The following is a 23,014-nucleotide window of genomic DNA, read 5'->3' as shown; positions in this document are numbered from 1 at the left end:
ACCCCTAATGTAAGCCACTTACACCGCCGCCATCTCTATTAAAATGATTAACCCCTTATTTAATCTACCTACCCCGCCGCCAGCTATATTATCTATATTAACCCTAAGTATATTATAGTTAATATAGGTATTACATTATATATATTAACTATATTAACCCTAATTATATTAGGGTTAATATAGTTAATATAGTTACTATAGTATTTATATTAACTATATTAACTCTATCTAACCCTAACACCCCTAACTAAATTTATATTAAATTAATCTAATTCATTTATAAACTAAAATGTTCCTATTAAAATCTAAATACTTACCTATAACATAAACCCTAAGATAGCTACAATATAATTAATAATTACATTGTAGCTATGTTAGGGTTAATATTTATTTTACAGGTAAATTGTTAATTATTTTAACTAGGTATAATAGCTATTAAATAGTTATTAACTATTTAATATCTACCTAGTTAAAATAATTACCCAATTACCTGTAAAATAAATCCTAACCTAAGTTACAAATACACCTACACTATCAATAAATTAAATAAACTACAAACATCTATCTAAAAATACAATTAAATTAACTAAACTAAATTACAAAAAAAAACAAACACTAAATTACAAAAAATAAAAAAAGATTACAAGATTTTTAAGCTAATTACACCTATTCTAAGCCCCCTAATAAAATAATAAACCCCCAAAATAAAAAAAAATCCCTGCCCTATTCTAAATTAAACAAATTTCAAAGCTCTTTACCTTACCAGCCCTTAAAAGGGCCTTTTGTGGGGCATGCCCCAAAGAATTCAGCTCTTTTGCATACAAATACAATACCCCCCCCCCATTACAACCCACCACCCACATACCCCTATTCTAAAACCACCCAAACCCCCCTTAAAAAAGCCTAACACTACCCCCCTGAAGATCTCCCTACCTTGTCTTCACCACACCGGGCCGAACTCCTGATCCGATCCGGGCGATGTCTTCCTCCAAGCGGCAAAGAAGAATTCTTCTTCCGGCGATGTCTTCCTCCAAGCGGCAAAGAAGAATTCTTCCTCCGGCGATGTCTTCCTCCAAGCGGCAAAGAAGAATTCTTCCTCCGGCGACGTCTTCCTCCAAGCGGCAGCAAAGTCTTCATTCTTCCGGTGGCATCTTCAATCTTCTTTCTTCGCTGCGCCGCCGCGGAGCATCCATCCCGGCCGACTACTGAACTTGGAATGAGGTACCTTTAAATGACGTCATCCAAGATGGCGTCCGCCGAATTCCGATTGGCTGATAGGATTCTATCAGCCGATCGGAATTAAGTTAAAAAAATCTGATTGGCTGATTGAATCAGCCAATCAGATTCAAGTTCAATCCGATTGGCTGATCCAATCAGCCAATCAGATTGAGCTCGCATTCTATTGGCTGTTCCGATCAGCCAATAGAATGCAAGCTCAATCTGATTGGCTGATTGGATCAGCCAATCGGATTGAACTTGAATCTGATTGGCTGATTCAATCAGCCAATCAGATTTTTTTAACTTAATTCCGATTGGCTGATAGAATCCTATCAGCCAATTGGAATTCGGCGGACGCCATCTTGGATGACGTCATTTAAAGGTACCTCATTCCAAGTTCAGTAGTCGGCCGGGATGGATGCTCCGCGGCGGCGGAGCGAAGAAAGAAGATTGAAGATGCCACCGGAAGAATGAAGACTTTGCTGCCGCTTGGAGGAAGACGTCGCCGGAGGAAGAATTCTTCTTTGCCGCTTGGAGGAAGACATCGCCGGAGGAAGAATTCTTCTTTGCCGCTTGGAGGAAGACATCGCCCGGATCGGATCAGGAGTTCGGCCCGGTGTGGTGAAGACAAGGTAGGGAGATCTTCAGGGGGGTAGTGTTAGGCTTTTTTAAGGGGGGTTTGGGTGGTTTTAGAATAGGGGTATGTGGGTGGTGGGTTGTAATGGGGGGGGGGTATTGTATTTGTATGCAAAAGAGCTGAATTCTTTGGGGCATGCCCCACAAAAGGCCCTTTTAAGGGCTGGTAAGGTAAAGAGCTTTGAAATTTGTTTAATTTAGAATAGGGCAGGGAATTTTTTTTATTTTGGGGGTTTATTATTTTATTAGGGGGCTTAGAATAGGTGTAATTAGCTTAAAAATCTTGTAATCTTTTTTTATTTTTTGTAATTTAGTGTTTGTTTTTTTTTGTAATTTAGTTTAGTTAATTTAATTGTATTTTTAGATAGATGTTTGTAGTTTATTTAATTTATTGATAGTGTAGGTGTATTTGTAACTTAGGTTAGGATTTATTTTACAGGTAATTGGGTAATTATTATAACTAGGTAGATATTAAATAGTTAATAACTATTTAATAGCTATTATACCTAGTTAAAATAATTAACAATTTACCTGTAAAATAAATATTAACCCTAACATAGCTACAACGTAATTATTAATTATATTGTAGCTATCTTAGGGTTTATTTTATAGGTAAGTATTTAGATTTAAATAGGAATATTTTAGTTTATAAATGAATTAGATTAATTTAATATAAATTTAGTTAGGGGAGTTAATATAGTTAATATAAATACTATAGTAACTATATTAACTATATTAACCCTAATATAATTAGGGTTAATATAGTTAATATATATAATGTAATACCTATATTAACTATAATATACTTAGGGTTAACATAGATAATATAGCTGGCGGCAGGGTAGGTAGATTAAATTAGGGGTTAATCATTTTAATAGAGATGGCGGCGGTGTAAGGGGCTTACATTGGGGGTTAATAATTTTAATATAGATGGTGGCGGTGTTAGGGGCTCACTTTAGGGGGTTATAGATATAATATAGCTGGCGGCGGGGTACGGGAGCGGCGGTTTAGGGGTTAATAATTTTATTAGGTTGCGGCGGGGTACGGGAGCGGCGGTTTAGGGGTTAATAGCTTTTTTATTGTTAGGATAGTGAGGGGGGGATAGCGGATAGAGGGTTAGACAGTGCGGGCTATGTTAGGGAGGCGTGTTAGACTTGTCGGGCTATGTTAGGGAGGCGTGTTAGACAGTGCGGGTGTTTTAGACTTTAGTCAGGTTTTATAGGCGCCGGCAGTTTCTAACGTGGCGCAAGTCACTGGCGACTCCAAAAATCTGTACTTACGCAGATTTCTGGACATCGCTGGTTTGTCAGACTTACGGCGCAAGCGAGAGAACCGGCGTCGCCCGAGTTGTGAGCTGAAACTGCGGGCGACGCCGGTTCCCTCGCTTGCGCCACAAACTGCGATCTATATCGGATCGCGCCCAAGGTTGGCAATCCTCTCCTTCAGGGGACGCTCAGTTTTCCTCACATAGGTAAGTCCACATGGGCATTTGATGATATAGACCACCATTTGAGATGAACACGTTAATCTCTGTTTCAAGTAAATATTTTTACCAGTCCTTGGACGATCAAAGGAATAACCAAAAATCAAACTGTTGCGAGTGGTGCACCTATCAGACTGATGGCACCCTGGGGTAATTTCACAACTTCTTGCATTATAGCTATCCACAGGATCCGTTCGAACCAGGAGGTCCTTCAAACTTTTACCTCTTCTATATCCAATCAGAGGACGGGCCTTAAATACCCCCTTGAAGGAATCATCAGTGGATAAAGTGACCCAATACTTGTACACCGAATGTTTCAATTGCTGAGTAACCAGGTTAAACCTAGGCGTAAACACACAAGGAGGTGGTACTTCTCCCTGATTGCCAGAAGCCTCTGCATCTTAAATAATTCAAAATCTACTTCTAGATCACCTGGTATATATGATGGTACAAAATTGAATTCTTTTGACAATTCCTCTGCCTCAGATAGAATATGATCACTTTAGGTTACATATCACTTTTTGTTCCCTTTTCTCTTGGCACTTCTTAACCTTGTACCAATAACCTTCCCTCCTGATCCTCCTGCATCTAGATATATATATTTATGTGTTAATATGTGTATATACACATATTAATACATATATATATATATATATATATATATATATATATATGTATATAAGCATATACATATATATTTACAGGGAACACACAGTTTCCCATAGACCGCAATATATTTTTTCTAACACCCCTCCGCTGCCTCTTTTTGCCCCTTATAACTGCTTTTTGCAGTTACTTTATTAAAAAAATAAAGATGCTACCATTTTTATATTTTTAATAAAGATTACTATACTTTATTTTGGGGCCATTTGGGGAACTTTTAGAAAATTAACTAGTCTCAAAATCTGATCTCTGGTTAATTTTCTTAGCACTAACTGATACCGCAAGCTCGCCGTAGCAATAACCAGTCACTTGTAGTGGCTGGTTGTTTATTGTGCGCCCGTAAATGGGTGAATTTGCCTGTTTGCGGGCGCACGATAATTTAGCGCTCCACTTGTAAGCTAACCCAATAACTCTACAGTTGACAAACATATACTTTTCTTCACTAATTCACCCTTCTGCTTCCTGGCTAGTGCGGCAATGGACATCTTAAGAAGGGCCCTTGAGCACTGTAAAGATGGCGATGCCAGGCAGTGTTTAGAGAACAGCTGCTTTCAGCAACCCAAGTGTCCAAATAACTTCTACAAAGCAATTTGCTTGTTTACAAGGTAAGTACAGTGAGCATGCAGCAAACATATTATTTCACATTGTTTCACATGTAGAAAATATTCCAAATTTATAGCAATAGTAGTACATTTGATATTGTTTTTTCTATATATGTATAGTATTATCAGCAGTTAAGTGCCACATTACAAAACCATCTGAAAAAAAAAATATTTGAAAAGCATTTATACTGTGATTGTGTTGGCTTTATTTTGCAGTTCAGATATATACCACTTAAAGAGCTTCTTGATTATATTATTTGTGTTTCCATTGCTGTAGTTAATTACAATTAAAGGGATACTAAACCCAATTTTTTTCTTTAATAATTCAGATAGAGCATGCAAATTTAAGCAATTTTCTTCTTTATTCCTATTATCATTTTTTCTTTGTTCTTTTGGTATCTTTATTTGAAAAGCAGGAATGCAAATCTTAGGAGACTGCCCATTTTTGGTTCAGAACCTGGGTTATGCTTGCTTGCTGGTGGCCAATAAGCACGCGCTATCCAGGGTGCTGAAATGGTCCATCTCCTAAGCTTTACTTTTCTGCTTTTGAAATAAAGATACCAAGAGAATGAAGAAAACTGATAATAGGAGTAAATTAGAAATCTGCTTAAAGGTATTGCCCGAAAATCAGACAATTTTGGAACAAAGTCAATTATTGTCTCAATAGGGCTCTAAAAAGGGATTTCTGCATGGATATGAAAACTATCTTTTTTTTATGTGCTGCAGATAGACACAGAAGTCACAAACTGATCAACTCAGTTATACTATTAGGAAGAAACCTTATCTTAGCCGTCTGGAAAGCTAACAATACCCCCCCCCCTTTCTCTAGGTTCTCAATAGAAATAAGAGATCTTATAACTATGGAACAATACCTTATATTATCTAATATAGAGAAAGCTTTAAATAGCTATTTGGGGAAGTGGTTAGGGCCAATACAAACATATTCTATAGAGTTACAACTACAACTAATTGCACCACTTAAAAAGCTGAATGCATTCCATTCTCTGGTACAATGTGAGGTTCTCCCAAGAATATGGCTAGAGTAGTGAAAGAGGGAAGGAGAATGTTAAATCCCCCTTTTCCCTTTTTTTTCTATATATATTTTGTTATTTTGTTGGACTATAGTTATTATACTTGTATGAGGTATAGACAGGATAAAGTATATTGGTTCTTCCTATCATTGATACTGATCATTAATGATGAACCAATCCATGTGGTTTAAGAGGAGTTTTAAATTCAGATACTAGGGGATAGGAAACTCAAAATAAAAATCTGTTGTATCCTATTAGAAATGATTGGCTGCAAGAAGAATTACATGATTATGAGATAATTCAACACATGTTTATTTTATTATTAAAAGTAAAACACCAACAAAGTGAATGTAACAGGCAGAAAGAAATTCTTTTGCTGCTTTTTTCTCCGCTTCTTTACTCTGCTTTTTTTTTTTGCAGCCCTGCGTGTCATATAACTTGCAAGTTGTATTTTGTTTACTTTGTTGGATCTAAAATAAAGAAATTTAAAAAAAAGAAAGCTGCTTAAAATCGCATGGTCTATCTGAATCATTAAAGAAAAAAAAAATGGGTTTAATGTCCCTTTAACCCATTAATGACCAGCGTCATACCCTGTCCTGGCCTTCTCTCTGTTGTGATCTCGCTCAAAATAGCAAGACTGCACTATTTCTGCATGCCCTATGAGTGGGGCATTGTAGAAATAGATTTGCAGAGTTACCGATGCAGAGAGGGCCACTCTGTGGCCCTCTCTGCTTCGGACAGCGGTGGTGCCAATCGTTGGTGGGTGGGAGCGTAAAGAGGGAGGTGGGTGGGCGGCCCATCGCAGGAGGGGTGGGAGGAGGGCGGGACCACTACACCATGCTACTCAGATGGGAAAGAAAAAAAAAAAGACCCAGGAAGTGAGGGGGAAAGAGAGAAGAGGGAGGAAGGGCAATGAGGTGGATCCTATGTGGGATCCATTGAGGGAAAGGGATCTGGGAGGGGGAGGGGGGGGAGGGTAATGAGGGGGGGGAAGCTACACTACAGAAATTAATTTTCTTATTTTTTTTAAATGTATAAATTGAGGCAAACTGGGTACTGGCAGACAGCCAGTACCTAAGATGGCGGCAAATAGGCAGAGGGGGGAGGGTTAGAGAGCTGTTTGAAGGGGATCATGGAGGTTGGGTATAAAAGGGGATCCTACATATACATATACAGTATATATATCAGTATATATATATATATATATATATATATATATATATATTTATATAAAAGCAGCCTTTTATTATAGTACTGGCAGACTTTCTGTCAGTACTTAAAATGGGGGGACAATTGTGGGGTGGGGAGGGAAGAGAGCTGTTTGAGAGGGGTCAGGCTGATCTCTACACTAAAGCTAAAATTAACCATACAAGCTACCTAATTAACACCTTCATTGCTGGGGATAAAACAAGTGTGGTGCACAGCGGTATTTAGCGGCCTTCCAATTACCAAAAAGCAATGCCAAGCCGTATATGTCTGCAATTTCTGAACAAAGGGGATCCCAGAGAAGAATTTACAACCTAACGGCTAGATTTAGAATTTTGTCGGTAACGACCCGCGTAGCTAACGCCGGCTTTTTTCTGGCCGCACCATAAAAATAACTCTGGTATTGAGAGTTCACAGAATGGCTGCGTTAGGCTCCAAAAAAGGAGCGTAGAGCATTTTTAACGCATCTGCAACTCTCGATACCAGAGTTGCTTACGGATGCGGCCAGCCTCAAAAACGTGCTCGTGCACGATTCCCCCATAGGAAACAATGGGGCTGTTTGAGCTGAAAAAAAACCTAACACCTGCAAAAAAGCCGAGTTCAGCTCCTAACGCAGCCCCATTGTTTCCTATGGGGAAACACTTCCTACGTCTGCACCTAACACTCTAACATGTACCCCGAGTCTAAACACCCCTATCCTTACACTTATTAACCCCTAATCTTCCGCCCCCGCTATCGCTGACCCCTGCATATTATTATTAACCCCTAATCTGCCGCTCCGTAAACCGCCGCTACTTACATTATCCTTATGTACCCCTAATCTGCTGCCCCTAACACCGCCGACCCCTATATTATATTTATTAACCCCTAATCTGCCCCCCACAACGTCGCCTCCACCTGCCTACACTTATTAACCCCTAATCTGCCGACCGGAGCTCACCGCTACTATAATAAATGTATTAACCCCTAAAGCTAAGTCTAACCCTAACACTAACACCCCCCTAACTTAAATATAATTTAAATCTAACGAAATTAATTAACTCTTATTAAATAACTTATTCCTATTTAAAGCTAAATACTTACCTGTAAAATAAATCCTAATATAGCTACAATATAAATTATAATTATATTGTAGCTATTTTAGGATTAATATTTATTTTACAGGCAACTTTGTAATTATTTTAACCAGGTACAATAGCTATTAAATAGTTAAGAACTATTTAATAGTTACCTAGTTAAAATAATAACAAAATTACCTGTAAAATAAATCCTAACCTAAGTTACAATTAAACCTAACACTACACTATCAATAAATTAATTAAATAAAATACCTACAATTATCTACAATTAAACCTAACACTACACTATCAATACATTAATTAAATAAAATACCTACAAATAACTACAATGAAATAAACTAACTAAAGTACAAAAAATAAAAAAGAACTAAGTTACAAAAAATAAAAAAATATTTACAAACATAAGAAAAATATTACAACAATTTTAAACTAATTACACCTACTCTAAGCCCCCTAATAAAATAACAAAGACCCCCAAAATAAAAAATGCCCTACCCTATTCTAAATTAATAAAGTTAAAAGCTCTTTTACCTTACCAGCCCTGAACAGGGCCCTTTGCGGGGCATGCCCCAAGAAGTTCAGCTCTTTTGCCTGTAAAAAAAAACATACAATACCCCCCCCCCCCAACATTACAACCCACCACCCACATACCCCTAACCTAACCCAAACCCCCCTTAAATAAACCTAACACTAAGCCCCTGAAGATCATCCTACCTTGTCTTCACCTCACCAGGTATCACTGATCTGTCCTGGCTCCAAAATCTTCATCCAACCCAAGCGGGGGCTGGCGATCCATCATCCGGTGGCTGAAGAGGTCCAGAAGAGGCTCCAAAGTCTTCATCCTATCCGGGAAGTAGAGGCGATCCGGACCGGCAACCATCTTGATCCAAGCGGCATCTTCTATCTTCATCCGATGACGACCGGCTCCATCCTGAAGACCTGCGACGCGGAACATCCATCCTGCCCGACGACTGAACGACGAATGACGGTTCCTTTAAATGACGTCATCCAAGATGGCGTCCCTCGAATTCCGATTAGCTGATAGGATTCTATCAGCCAATCGGAATTAAGGTAGGACTATTCTGATTGGCTGATGGAATCAGCCAATCAGAATCAAGCTCAATCTGATTGGCTGATTGGATCAGCCAATCGGATTGAACTTGATTCTGATTGGCTGATTCCATCAGCCAATCAGAATATTCCTACCTTAATTCCGATTGGCTGATAGAATCCTATCCTTAATTCCGATTGGCTGATAGAATCCTATCAGCCAATCGGAATTCGAGGGACGCCATCTTGGATGATGTCCCTTAAAGGAACCGTCATTCGTCGGGAAGTCATCGGAAGAAGAGGACGGATCCGCGCTGGAGGTCTTCAGGATGGAGCCGGTCCTCATCGGATGAAGATAGAAGATACCGCTTGGAAGATGATGGTTGCCGGTCCGGATCTACTCTTCTTCCCGGATAGGATGAAGACTTTGGAGCCTCTTCTGGACCTCTTCAGCCACCGGATGATGGATCGCCAGCCCCCGCTTGGGTTGGATGAAGATTTTGGAGCCAGGACGGATCGGTGATACCTGGTGAGGTGAAGACAAGGTAGGAAGATCTTCAGGGGCTTAGTGTTAGGTTTATTTAAGGGGGGTTTGGGTTAGATTAGGGGTATGTGGGTGGTGGGTTGTAATGTTGGGGGGGGGTATTGTATGTTTTTTTTTACAGGCAAAAGAGCTGAACTTCTTGGGGCATGCCCCGCAAAGGGCCCTGTTCAGGGCTGGTAAGGTAAAAGAGCTTTTAACTTTATTAATTTAGAATAGGGTAGGGCATTTTTTATTTTGGGGGTCTTTGTTATTTTATTAGGGGGCTTAGAGTAGGTGTAATTAGTTTAAAATTGTTGTAATATTTTTCTTATGTTTGTAAATATTTTTTTATTTTTTGTAACTTAGTTCTTTTTTATTTTTTGTACTTTAGTTAGTTTATTTCATTGTAGTTATTTGTAGGAATTGTATTTAATTTATTTATTGATAGTGTGGTGTTAGGTTTAATTGTAGGTAATTGTAGGTATTTTATTTAATTAATTTATTGATAGTGTAGTGTTAGGTTTAATTGTAACTTAGGTTAGGATTTATTTTACAGGTGATTTTGTAATTATTTTAACTAGGTAACTATTAAATAGTTCTTAACTATTTAATAGCTATTGTACCTGGTTAAAATAATTACAAAGTTGCCTGTAAAATAAATATTAATCCTAAAATAGCTACAATGTAATTATAATTTATATTGTAGCTATATTAGGGTTTATTTTACAGGTAAGTATTTAGCTTTAAATAGGAATAATTTATTTAATAAGATTTCATTTATTTCGTTAGATTAAAATTATATTTAACTTAGGGGGGTGTTAGTGTTAGGGTTAGACTTAGCTTTAGGGGTTAATACATTTATTATAGTAGCGGTGAGCTCCGGTCGGCAGATTAGGGGTTAATAAGTGTAGGCAGGTGGAGGCGACGTTGAGGGGGGCAGATTAGGGGTTAATAAATATAATAATGGGGTCGGCGGTGTTAGGGGCAGCAGATTAGGGGTACATAGCTATAATGTAGGTGGCGGCGCTTTGCGGTCGGCAGATTAGGGGTTAATTATTGTAAGTAGCTGGCGGCGACGTTGTGGGGGGCAGATTAGGGTTAATAAATATAATATAGGGGTCGGCGGTGTTAGGGGCAGCAGATTAGGGGTACATAAGGATAACTTAAGTAGCGGCGCTTTGCGGTCGGCAGATTAGGGGTTAATTATTGTAGGTAGCTGGCGGCGACGTTGTGGGGGGCAGGTTAGGGGTTAATAAATATAATATAGGGGTCGGCGGTGTTAGGGGCAGCAGATTAGGGGTACATAAGTATAACGTAGGTGGCGGTCGGCAGATTAGGGGTTAAAAAAATTTAATCGAGTGGCGGCGATGTGGGGGGACCTCGGTTTAGGGGTACATAGGTAGTTTATGGGTGTTAGTGTACTTTAGAGCACAGTAGTTAAGAGCTTTATGAACCGGCGTTAGCCCAGAAAGCTCTTAACTCCTGTTTTTTTTCTGCGGCTGGAGTTTTGTCGTTAGATTTCTAACGCTCACTTCAGACACGACTCTAAATACCGGAGTCTGAAAGATCCCATTGAAAAGATAGGATACGCAATTTACGTAAGGGGATCTGCGGTATGGAAAAGTCGCAGCTGAAAAGTGAGCGTTAGACCCTTTTTTCAGTGACTCCAAATACCGGCGGTAGCCTAAAACCAGCGTTAGGAGCCTCTAACGCTGGTTTTCACGGCTACCGCCAAACTCCAAATCTAGGCCTAAAATTGTGAAAAAGTTAATGATTTTTTTTTATTTGATTGCATTTGTAGGTGAAATGGTTGCATGAAATATACCAAAATGGGCCTAGATCAATACTTTGGTTTGTCTACTACACTACACTAAAGCTAAATTTAACCCCTTCAAGCTCCCTACAAGCTACCTAATTAACCCCTTCACTGCTGGGAATAATACACGTGTGGTGCGCAGCGGCATTTAGTGGCCTTCTAATTACCAAAAAGTAATGCCAAAGCCATAAATGTCTGCTATTTCTGAACAAAGAGGATCCCAGAGAAGCATTTACAACCATTTGTGCCATAATTCCACAAGTTGTTTGTAAATAATTTCAGTGAGAAACCTAAAGTTTGTGAAAAAGTTAGTAAAAAAGTTAATAATTTTTTTCATTTGATCGCATTTGGCAATGAAATGGCGGCATGAAATATACAAAATGGGCCTAGATCAATACTTTGGGTTGTCTACTAAAAAATTTTTTTCAACATGTAAAGGGTTATTCAGGGATTCCTGACAGATATCAGTGTTCCAATGTAACTATAGCTAATTTTGAAAAAAAAATGGTTTTGAAATAGCAAAGTGCTACTTGTACTTATTGCCCTATAACTTGAAAAAAAGCAAAGAACATGTAAACATTGGATATTTCTAAACTCAGGACAAAATTTAGAAACTATTTAGCGTGGGTGTTTTTTGGTGGTTGTTGGTCAAAGTTAGAAAAAGTGTGTTTATTTCCATTTTTTCATCATATTTTATATTTTTTTTTTTATAAGAATGTACAAGATATGATAAAAAATAATGGTATCTTTAGAAAGCCCATTTAATGGCGAGAAAAACGGTATATAATATGTGTGGGTACATTAAATGAGTAAGAGGAAAATTTCAGTTAAACACAAACACCACAGAAATGTAAAAATATCCCTGGTCCCAAACGGTCAACAAATGGAAAAGTGGTCTGGTCACTGAGGGGTTAATTTCCTTCTCACTGCAAATAATAACCTACACATTGAATAATATAATGCATTGCTACCAGAGCTTTCTGTGAGATTGTGATTTCAGTATGGAATTGTGATATATTTAATTAAACCAATAAAATAAAGTAATAAATATAATATATAAAAACCTTTTGTTATCTAGATACATGGCTAAGTCAGGAGATGAATTTAGAGAACATTTAGTTGCATTAAGCAATGATCTCCTGCCCCACCTAGAAACATCAGATCCTGCCAGAAGCACTGCCGTGACTGCATTCTTCTCTGAGGTATATGTTCAAAACACTTCATCATCTTTATACTATGAGTAGTGCAACCTATGCGCTTTAAGTGGCGATTAATATAGATTATTTAGAAAAAAATATGTTACAAATTAAAATAATCCAAAACATTTTTATTGGACAATATCTTCCTTAAAGTAATGCGCAAGGAAAAAAAAACAAAAAAACATTAATCATACTGTAGTTGCCAACTGTCCATTTCTCCTGGGACAGTCTAGTTTATTTGGCTTCCTGTGCCTGTCTAATAAAGGGACATTATATTTGAGATAGCAATATAAATTTATTAATCATATATATATATATATATATATATATACGAACAAAAAACTTGCACACTCTGGTCTTTTCAAAAGTATTCCTTTACTGTGAACAGTGGTGTTTCAGGGACAAAGTATCCCAGGTCTGAGGAAGGGGATACTTTGTCCCCGAAACGTCACTGTTCACAGTAAAGGAATACTTTTGAAAAGACCAGAGAGTGCAAGTTTTTTTGTTCGCTTGTATTGAAGTTCACTAGCACCCTGGCAGCTGTTTGACGGAGTGTGAATGCACATACCAGCTCTCTCTCTCTCTCTCTCTCTCTCTCTCTCTCTCTCTCTCTCTCTCTCTATATATATATATATATATATATATATACATTTAAATAAACAGAGAGAGAACAATTCTTATCCCAATTTAGGCTGAGAAAGCCTGGTATGTGTTATATGCCTTTTGACAGGTAGTGGTGAAGACCCTTTAAATTAGATTATTTTTAACTTTAAATAAGAAGAAAAAGAGGATAGCTACAAACGAAGAATTTCCATGTGACACATCAACAAAAAGAAACAAACAAAAGTATCCATATACATTCTATTCCTAAAAATATTCTGCCAGATTACGAGTTTTGCGTTATGGCTGCCTCGCTGCTAACTTGCAAGTTATTTCCACCGCTCACCTTTAACAGTGCTGGTATTACAGGTTTGCTAAAACCCGGCGTTAGCCGGCAATATTGCAGCGTTGAGCTCCTTTGAGCTCCATACCACACCCAAATACCAGCGCTGCGGTGAGCTGGTTTTACGTGCTCGTGCATGATTTCCCCATAGAATTCAATGGGGAGAGCCGGCTATAAAAAAGCTTAACACCTGCAATAATGGAGTGTAAAACTCTGTAATGCAGCCCCATAAAAGGGCCTTTTGCGGGGCATTGCCCCAAAGAAATCAGCTCTTTTACCTGTAAAAAAAATATAAACAACCCCCCAACAGTAAAACCCACCAACCACACAACCAACCCCCCACATAAAATCCTATCTGAAAAACCTAAGCTACCCATTGCCCTGAAATCGGCATTTGGATGGACATTGCCCTTAAAAGGGCATTTAGCTCTTTTACATTGCCCAAAGACCCTAATCTAAAAATAAAACCCACCCAATAAACCCTTAAAAAAACCTAACACTAACCCCGAAGATCCACTTACAGTTTTTGAAGACCAGACATCCATCCTCATCAGGCCGGGAGAAGTCTTCATCCAAGTGGGCAGAAGTCCTCAAAGAAACCGAGAGAAGTCATCATCCAAGTGGCAAGAAGTGGTCCTCTAGGCGGGCAGAAGTCTTCATCCAGACGGCATCTTCTATCTTCATCCTTCCGACGCGGAGCGGCTCCATCTTCAAGACATCCGGCATGGAGCATCCTCTTCTTTCGACGTCTACTGAAGAATGAAGGTTCCTATAAAGGAATTGCATCCAAGATGGGGTCCCTTGAATTCCGATTGGCTGATCAGCAAATCGGAATTAAAGTTGAAAAAATCCTATTGGCTGATGCAATCAGCCAATGGGATTGAGCTCACATGCTATTGGCTGATTCGAACAGCCAATAGAATGCAAGCTCAATCCCATTGGCTGATTGGATCAGCCAATAGGATTTTTTCAACTTTAATTCCGATTGGCTGATAGAATTCTATCAGCCAATCGGAATTCAAGGGACGCCATTTTGGATGACGTCCCTTAAAGGAACCTTCATTCTTCAGTAGAGGATGATCCCTGCCGGATCTTCAGTAGAGGATGATCCCCGCCGGATGTCATGAAGATGGAGCCGTTCCGCATTGGAAGGATGAAGATAGAAGATGCCGTCTGGTTGAAGACTTCTGCCTGCCGGGAGGACCACTTCTTGCTGCTTGGATGAAGACTTCTCCCAGCTTCGTTGAGGACTTCTGCCCGCTTGATGAGGATGGATGTCCGGTCTTCAAAAACTGTAAGTGGATCTTCAGGGGTTAGTGTTAGGTTTTTTAAGGGTTTATTTGGTGGCTTTTATTTTTAGATTAGGGTCTTTGGGAAATGTAAAAGAGACCATCCAAATGCCATTTTCAGGGCAATGGGTAGCTTAGGTTTTTTAGATAGGATTTTATTTGGGGGGTTGGTTGTGTGGGTGGTGGGTTTTACTATTGGGGGGGTTGTTTGTATTTTTTTTACAGGTAAAAGAGCTGATTTCTTTGGGGCAATGCCCTGCAAAAAGCCCTTTTAAGGGCTATTGGCAGTTTAGTTTAGGCTAGGTTTTTTTATTTTTGGGGGGCTTTTTTTATTTTGATAGGGCTATTAGATTAGGTGTAATTAGTTTAAATATTTGATTATTTCTTTTTTATTTTGTGTAATTTAGTTTTTTTTTTTTTAATTTAGAGTTTACTTTTTTGTAATTTAGTTAATTGTATTTACTTAATGTAATTTATTTAATTGTAGTGTAATGTTAGGTGTTAGTGTAAGACAGGTTAGGTTTTATTTTACAGGTAAATTTGTATTTATTTTAACTAGGTAGCTAGTAAATAGTTAATAATTATTTACTAACTAGTCTACTTAGTAAAAATAAATACAAACTTACCTGTAAAATAAAAATAACACCTAAGATAGCTACAATGTAACTATTAGTTATATTGTAGCTAGCTTAGGTTTTATTTTATAGGTAAGTATTTAGTTTTAAATATGAATTATCTAGTTAATGATAGTAATTTTTATTTAGATTTATTTTAATTATACTAAAGTTAGGGGTGTTAGGGTTACGTTAGGGTTAAACTTAGGGTTAGGTTTAGGGGTTAATAACTTTAGTATAATCGCGGTGGTGACGTTGGGGGCAGCAGATTAGGGGTTAATAATATTTAACTAGTGTTTGTGATGTGGGAGTACGGCAGTTTAGGGTTTAATATGTTTATTATAGTGGCGGCGATGTCCGGAGCGGCAGATTAGGGGTTAATAATTGTATTATAGTTTTTGCGATGCGGGAGGGCCTCGGCTTAGGGGTTAATAGGTAGTTTATGGGTGTTAGTGTACTTTTTAACACTTTAGTTATGAGTTTATGTTACGGCTCTGTAACATAAAAGCCATAACTACTGACTTTCAGTTTACGGTATGGATCTTGACAGTATTGGCTGTACCGCTCACTTTTTGGCCTCCCAGGCAAACTCGTAATACCGGCGTTATGGAAGTCCCATTGAAAAAGGACTTTTTGAAAGCTGCGGTAGTTATGTTGCGTGACTGCCAAAAAAGTGTGCGGTACAGCTGTACCTGCAAGACTCATAATACCAGCGGTAGTGAAAAAGCAGCGTTATGAGGCTTTTTCACTCATAACGCAAAACTCGTAATCTATCTGATTGTTATCTAAATAATCTAGGTAATACTTGGGTATTAGTAACAAAGATTAGGGAATGTAGCATTCATAGGTAAGTCAGCATACAATTTGCTGCATAAACATCTGAGGCTAATTAGCCTTTTAAAACATAGGCGGTAACAGAAGATTTTGCTGTGTAAGCACAAAGGTAAAGTCATATAGACTACTGTCCAGAATAATCTTTCCGGTAAATGACCACGGCTTTCACCGCACACAAGGTCTAACTGGACCAGTGATTAGTCCTTAATGCAATGCAAGTACAAGGAATGCTTACGTGACCTTAGAGAGAGAGCAGCTTACAATCCCCTCCTGGGACTCCCTTTGTCGAGAGCTTGTATACAAATGAGTAGCTTGGCAGCATTAAGTAAGCCCTCCTCCTTCAGCATCACTGCACCTCCCTCTCCAGTGAGAGATTCTTGCGAACCAATTCAGCTATTCTCGTAGCCCATTCCAATTATTGCATTCAGTTGAAAAGATAATCGCACACCTTTGGCAATGCATTCCTCCTTCAAAGCATTAGGATTTAAGGTTTCCACCTTTTGAGCCAAGACTGACTATATCTCTACTTCCACAGATTTAACCAACGTTACCATACACAGTCAGTGATTAGATCTTGCTTGACACCTTTGGCCTATGAATGTCCAGAGTACAACATGGATAACGTTTAAGTTACAGTCCTCTTTAAACAACAACAAGTAAAAGCTTATTGTTTATCCAGCACCTCTTAGTAGTGTCTGCTTCCCCTTTCTCGCATTATCTCTCTTGCGGCTTAATTTGACCGCTGCTATGGTACTCCGTGTTGGTCTTTTTTTGATCAGCGGGTTCAATTCCGCTGTATGTTTGGAGCTGTAGGAAGGTGCTGGGATCTGTGCGTCTCTCTTCAGCTACTGCATCGGAATCCTTCTCTACAGATCCTGGGTGATTTGTTCGGCATAAGACGTAAGACTTACGTGAGTACAACTTTTTTTAGGTTGAAACTGTCACTTGGTGCCTTTATGCTCGTTGCTATAATCCACTGCAATTTCTGTTGTTGACAAACGCAAGTAAGTCGATGCATGATCGACACTCACCTGTTTATAAATATATCCAAACTTGCTCCGCTCTGCCCAACACGTATTAGAGGGGTGCTGCACATACATTTTGTATAGTGTATTGTGTATGAAAGCATTTTTTTATACAAATACTTTACGCAACTCAGACATGGCAGGCATAGATACAGGCATGTCAGATCCATTAGACACAAATACGGTTAATGTTATTAACCATTCAGTACCTCCAATAATAAACCATGAGGACTTTTTTGATATCAATACCAGACAAGAATTTTTTTTATACCATCTTTACAATGGAAAATGTGGTTTCTGAAAATCCTGAAATGAAAACTCAGTTTAAATCATTAGAACAAACTCTTATCACAGACCTCAGACTGATGTGGGACATTGTCGCTTTTACGAAATATTTGCAGACACAGAGAATCCCAAGAGGGTTATGAATAAAGAAATACCCCTCTTTTCATTTTGAGGACCTTGAAGACATGGATGAGTGGAATCTTTCTCTCACTGAGTGCTCATTGAAACTCATTAATATACTAATAAGAGTAAAAAATAAAAAACTTTCTAAGTTGGCACCTAATATTTCATCACTAAAAGAAGACTTCAAGCGATTTGAGGATAATTCTAAATACATCACCTTGAATAATAAAATGAGTGACATTATTACTAAACAAGATAAGGAGAAAGCCATTAGAAAAGGGGAAAAAATCCAAAGAGATAAAGAAGATTATGAGCAGCAAAGAGTCTATAATTAGACTGCTGTGCGCCGACAACAAAGAGTTAACAGAAATTTGAAGAAAATCCAAGTGAACAACAGTAACAATAATAAAAAATCTAATCAGCCCAAAGAGGGAGCCATGCAGAACACTCCTAAGTCCATTCTAAAGAAAACAGTCAAAAGAAAAGTGACCTTCAGTGCATCAGAAGGGGATACAACTGATTCAGAAGCCTGTTTTTCAGGCACTTCTTATTCTTTTAACTATTCTTCTTATTCTCTATCTTCTCTTTCCTCTTCTCCCTCTCTTTCTTGTGATTTCTTACAGGATACCATGGGGGAAGAGTGGTTACAACAACACAAGTAGTATGCCCGAAAACACGCCAAACCACACTGCAAATAAAAGGAATAGACGAAGATGGCGAACCAAAAGGCAAAGGAAAACCAAAAAAAGAAGGGACCTTAATTAATAGTGACTTTTCTACTACTGAGAATATAAGTAATATGGAGACTATAAATAATGATGGTTGTAGAAACCAGTGTGTTATCTAAAGCAGTGATTTTCAATCTTTATTTTTGCCGTGGCACACTTTTTTACATTAAAAAATGCTGCGGCACACCACCATCCCAAAATTTTACAAAATCACACATTGTAGCCTAATACAGTATATATATATACACACACACACTGTACTGTGCTGTGCTGTCATGCCATGCCTCCTACAAACTATACATGACATATTGGCATTCATTCCCAAACAATCATAATGATTGTCTGTGAATGAATGTCAATATGTCATGGTTGTAAATGATGCCATACATATACACACAAACACACGCAGACAAACGCATACACACACAAATGCATACATACACACATACATACATGCACACACACATACATGCACACATACATACATGCACACACACATACATGACACAAAACAATTCAGACAGCAGATACAATACATATATAAACTAATTTACTTAATTCTATTGACCTATTTCTTTTCTTGGAATCTTAAAAAAGGGTCCCTCCTGAACTCTAGTAAAATTATGTAAAAGTATGGAGGTGCTAGCTTGGTTATGCTTTTTTTAGTGATATTTGACCAGCAGTCAACTTGCACACCCAAATTACCAAGAAAGAAGATATAAAGGTGGTAACAGTAAATTTGAGGACTTTTTTTGAACGTTACACTCCTTAAACAGTGAATCATAATGGAGGTGCTTGGTTATGTTTTTTTCAGGATATGATTTGACCTGCAGTCAACTTCCACAGCACACACAAATTACAAACAACATGATATAATTATTACACACTAACACTCCTGAAACCCCACTCCCCAGATTCAGACCTTCTCTATCTTCTGACTTTGTCACACTTTCTGTGCCACTACCAGACTGTACCAGCCAGTGCTGCTCCTTCCCCCATGCTAGTTCTGCACACACTCCGAGTCCACACAGCGCCTGGCTGGCTCCTCCCTCTTCCTCTCCAGTGAGTCTCCAGTCCTCCGGTCATGTTCCTTGTGCTGAGAAGATCACGTGAGGGATGTGATCTGGCTGGAACTGTTCTGGAGGAGGAGCAAAGCTGCGACAGCATGCATGGGGGATTGAAGTGTCACATGGTGCTGCGTGTAGAGCCGGCACTAGACACGTGTTGGGGTGGGTGGGGGTTCCTTCCAAGTGTGAACACGGGTCGGGGAGGCGAGCTGCCGCTGTGCAGTTACCCTCAGTCATCATCTCACTCAAAATAAAAAAACGGCCCAGAATAAAAAAACAAGCAAAATTTAAAAAATATGTCACACTATTGTCAGTCTGCCGCAGCACACCTGAGGATCTCTCACGGCACACTAGTGTGCCGGGGCACACTGGTTGAAAAACACTGATCTAAAGGGTTAGGGTTTGCACCCACTAGTAAATTTTCCAGTTTCAACACCCTTTTTGGATATTAACAAATTAGTTCGTAAGCTTGCCCTTAAAAGGTTTTTTGCTCTTACTAATTCTAATGAAGAAAGCTCCATGGTGAGTTTACCTCTTATAAATAGTAGTGAAATAGGGCCTCATCTATCTTTTGTTGATGCATGCACAGTGACAACGCTGATAGAATTATACAGTGGAGGTTCCATACAAATGACGCCCCAAGATTTATTACCCCCACAAAAAATCTATTCAGATTTTTATCCTATCCAATATAGGGGTCCCATGAGTAATTCCTATCATAAGATGGTACAGAAATATATTTTAAAACTGGATATTGTCATTAGAAATGCGGATAAAGGTGGCAACATAGTAGTTCTCCTACTTTCAGGAGGCATACAATCAGCTCTCTGACGAAAGAGTATATCACAAGCTGCCGTGTAATCCCCATACAAAATATAGGCGTGAACTAGAACATCTAGGGGCCTAGTTATCAAGCCGTCAACCTCAAATACGCTGGAATTCCGCAGCGTATTTGTGGCGAGGCTGATACGCCTTAGTTATCAAAGGCTCGAGACCGGCAAAAGTAGAATTTTGTGACGTAAGCATCGATCCGCCGGACTCAGTCTGACACAGATCGATTCTTACGTCACTCCAGATGTTCCGCACACAAGTGCGGCACATTCTCACTACTTTTGCTAGTTATCAAAAAACTAGCAGGTACGCTCGGCACTTTTACGGCCCAGCGTACCTGGTTTTCAATCCGCCACCCCTGGAGGCGGCGGATCCCATAGGAATCAATGGGAGTCTGACCATAGCGAAAGTACAAGTTCACTGCTGACAGACATCCCATTGATTTCTATGGGAGCTGTCTACACCTAAAACCCTAAAATGTACCCAGAGTCTAAACACCACTAATCTGTCCCCCCTACACCGCCGCAACTAAATAAAGTTATTACCCCCTAAACCGCCGCTCCCGGAGCCCACCGCAAGCTACTCTATACATATTAACCCCTAAACCGCCGCTCCCGGAGCCCACCGCAACTATAATAAATGTATTAACCCCTAAACCGCCGCTCCCTGAACCCGCCGCAACCTATATTAAATGTATTAACCCCTAATCTGCCCCCCCTACACCGTCGCCACCTATAATAAATTTATTAACCCCTATCCTGCCCCCCACTACGCCGCCACCACTGAAATAAAATTATTAACCCCTAAACCTAAGTCTAACCCTAACCCTAACGCCCCCCTAACTTAAATATTAATTAAATAAATCTAAATAAATTAACTCTTTATTAACTAAATGAATCCTATTTAAAACTAAATACTTACCTTTAAAATAAACCCTAATATAGCTACAATATAAATAATAATTATATTCTAGCTATCTTAGGATTTATATTTATTTTAAAGGTAACTTTCAATTTATTTTAACCATGTACAATAACTATTAAATAGTTATTAACTATTTAATAGCTTACCTAGCTAAAATAAAGAGAAATGTACCTGTGAAATAAATCCTAACCTAAGTTACAATTACACCTAACACTACACTATACTTTAATAAATTATTCCTATTTAAAACTAAATACTTACCTGTAAAATAAACCCTAAGATAGCTACAATGTAATTAATAATTATATTATAGCTATCTTAGGATTTATATTTATTTTACAGGTAACTTTGTATTTATTTTAGCTAGTTAGAATAGTTATTAAATAGTTAGTAACTATTTAATAACTACCTAGCTAAAAGAAATACAAAATTACCTGTAAAATAAATCCTAACTTAAGTTACAATTAAACCTAATACTACACTATCATTAAATTAATTAAATAAACTACCTACAAATAACTACAATTAAATACAATTACATAAACTAACTAAAGTACAAAAAATAAAAAAAGCTAAGTTACAAAAAATAAAAAAATAAGTTACAAACATGTTAAAAATATTACAACAATTTTAAGCTACTTACACCTAATCTAAGCCCCCTAATAAAATAACAAACCCCCCAAAATAAAAAAATGCCCTACCCTATTCTAAATTAAATAAATTTCAAAGCTCTTTTACCTTACCAGCCCTTAAAAGGGCCATTTGTGGGGGCATGCCCCAAAGAAAACAGCTCTTTTGCCTGTAAAAGAAAAATACAACCCCCCCCAACATTAAAACCCACCACCTACATACCCCTAATCTAACCCAAACCCCCCTTACAAAAACCTAACACTAATCCCCTGAAGATCATCCTACCTTTAGTTGTCTTCACTCAGCCGAGCCACCGATGGAACTGAAGAGGACATCCGGAGCGGAAGAAGTTAATCCTCCAAGCGGCGCTGAAGAAATCTTCCATCCGATGAAGTCATCATCCAGGCGGCGCTGAAGAAAAGTCTTCGATCCGGCCGATGTCATCTTCAAAGAGGCGCTGAAGAGGTCTTCTATCCGGGCGAAGTCATCTTCCAAGCCGGGTCTTGAATCTTCCTTCCGCCGACGCGGAACCACCTTCTTCACCGACGGACTACGACGAATGACGGCTCCTTTAAGGGACGTCATCCAAGATGGCGTCCCCTCAATTCCGATTGGCTGATAGGATTCTATCAGCCAATCGGAATTAAGGTAGGAAAAATCTGATTGGCTGATGGAATCAGCCAATCAGATTGAGCTCGCATTCTATTGGCTGTTCCGATCAGCCAATAGAATGCGAGCTCAATCTGATTGGCTGATTGGATTAGCCAATCGGATTGAACTTGAATCTGATTGGCTGATTCCATCAGCCAATCAGATTTTCCTACCTTAATTCCGATTGGCTGATAGAATCTTATCAGCCAATCGGAATTGAGGGGACGCCATCTTGGATGACGTCCCTTAAAGGAGCCATCATTCGTCGTAGTCCGTCGGTGAAGAAGGTGGTTCCGCGTCGGCGGAAGGAAGATTCAAGACCCGGCTTGGAAGTTGACTTCGCCCGGATAGAAGACCTCTTCAGCGCCTCTTTGAAGATGACATCGGCCGGATCGAAGACTTTTCTTCAGCGCCGCCTGGATGATGACTTCATCGGATGGAAGATTTCTTCAGCGCCGCTTGGAGGATTAACTTCTTCCGCTCCGGATGTCCTCTTCAGTTCCATCGGTGGCTCGGCTGAGTGAAGACAACTCAAGGTAGGATGATCTTCAGGGGATTAGTGTT

General features: G+C 38.8%; 1 protein-coding gene and 1 long non-coding RNA gene across 2 annotated transcripts in view; both read left to right on the top strand.

Annotated features, from left to right (window-relative positions):
- The window catches only part of LOC128652373 (maestro heat-like repeat-containing protein family member 1), a 29,457-nt gene extending 24,578 nt beyond the window's left edge, over positions 1-4,879 (top strand). The window contains exons 7-8 of the mRNA XM_053705312.1: positions 4,471-4,605; positions 4,819-4,879. Of these exons, the coding sequence (XP_053561287.1) occupies positions 4,471-4,605; positions 4,819-4,879 (196 nt within the window). The remainder of the gene's footprint in view (positions 1-4,470; positions 4,606-4,818) is intronic.
- A 7,520-nt stretch (positions 4,880-12,399) lies between these two features.
- The window catches only part of LOC128651681 (uncharacterized), a 42,314-nt gene continuing 31,699 nt past the window's right edge, over positions 12,400-23,014 (top strand). Inside the window, exon 1 of the long non-coding RNA XR_008401160.1 lies at positions 12,400-12,509. This is a non-coding gene — a long non-coding RNA (uncharacterized LOC128651681). The remainder of the gene's footprint in view (positions 12,510-23,014) is intronic.

This window comes from Bombina bombina, chromosome 3 (genome assembly GCF_027579735.1).
Source record: "Bombina bombina isolate aBomBom1 chromosome 3, aBomBom1.pri, whole genome shotgun sequence".
NCBI classification, from domain to species: domain Eukaryota; kingdom Metazoa; phylum Chordata; class Amphibia; order Anura; family Bombinatoridae; genus Bombina; species Bombina bombina.
Note: the sequence above shows the minus strand (reverse complement) of the source record. Positions and strands in the feature narration are given on the sequence as shown.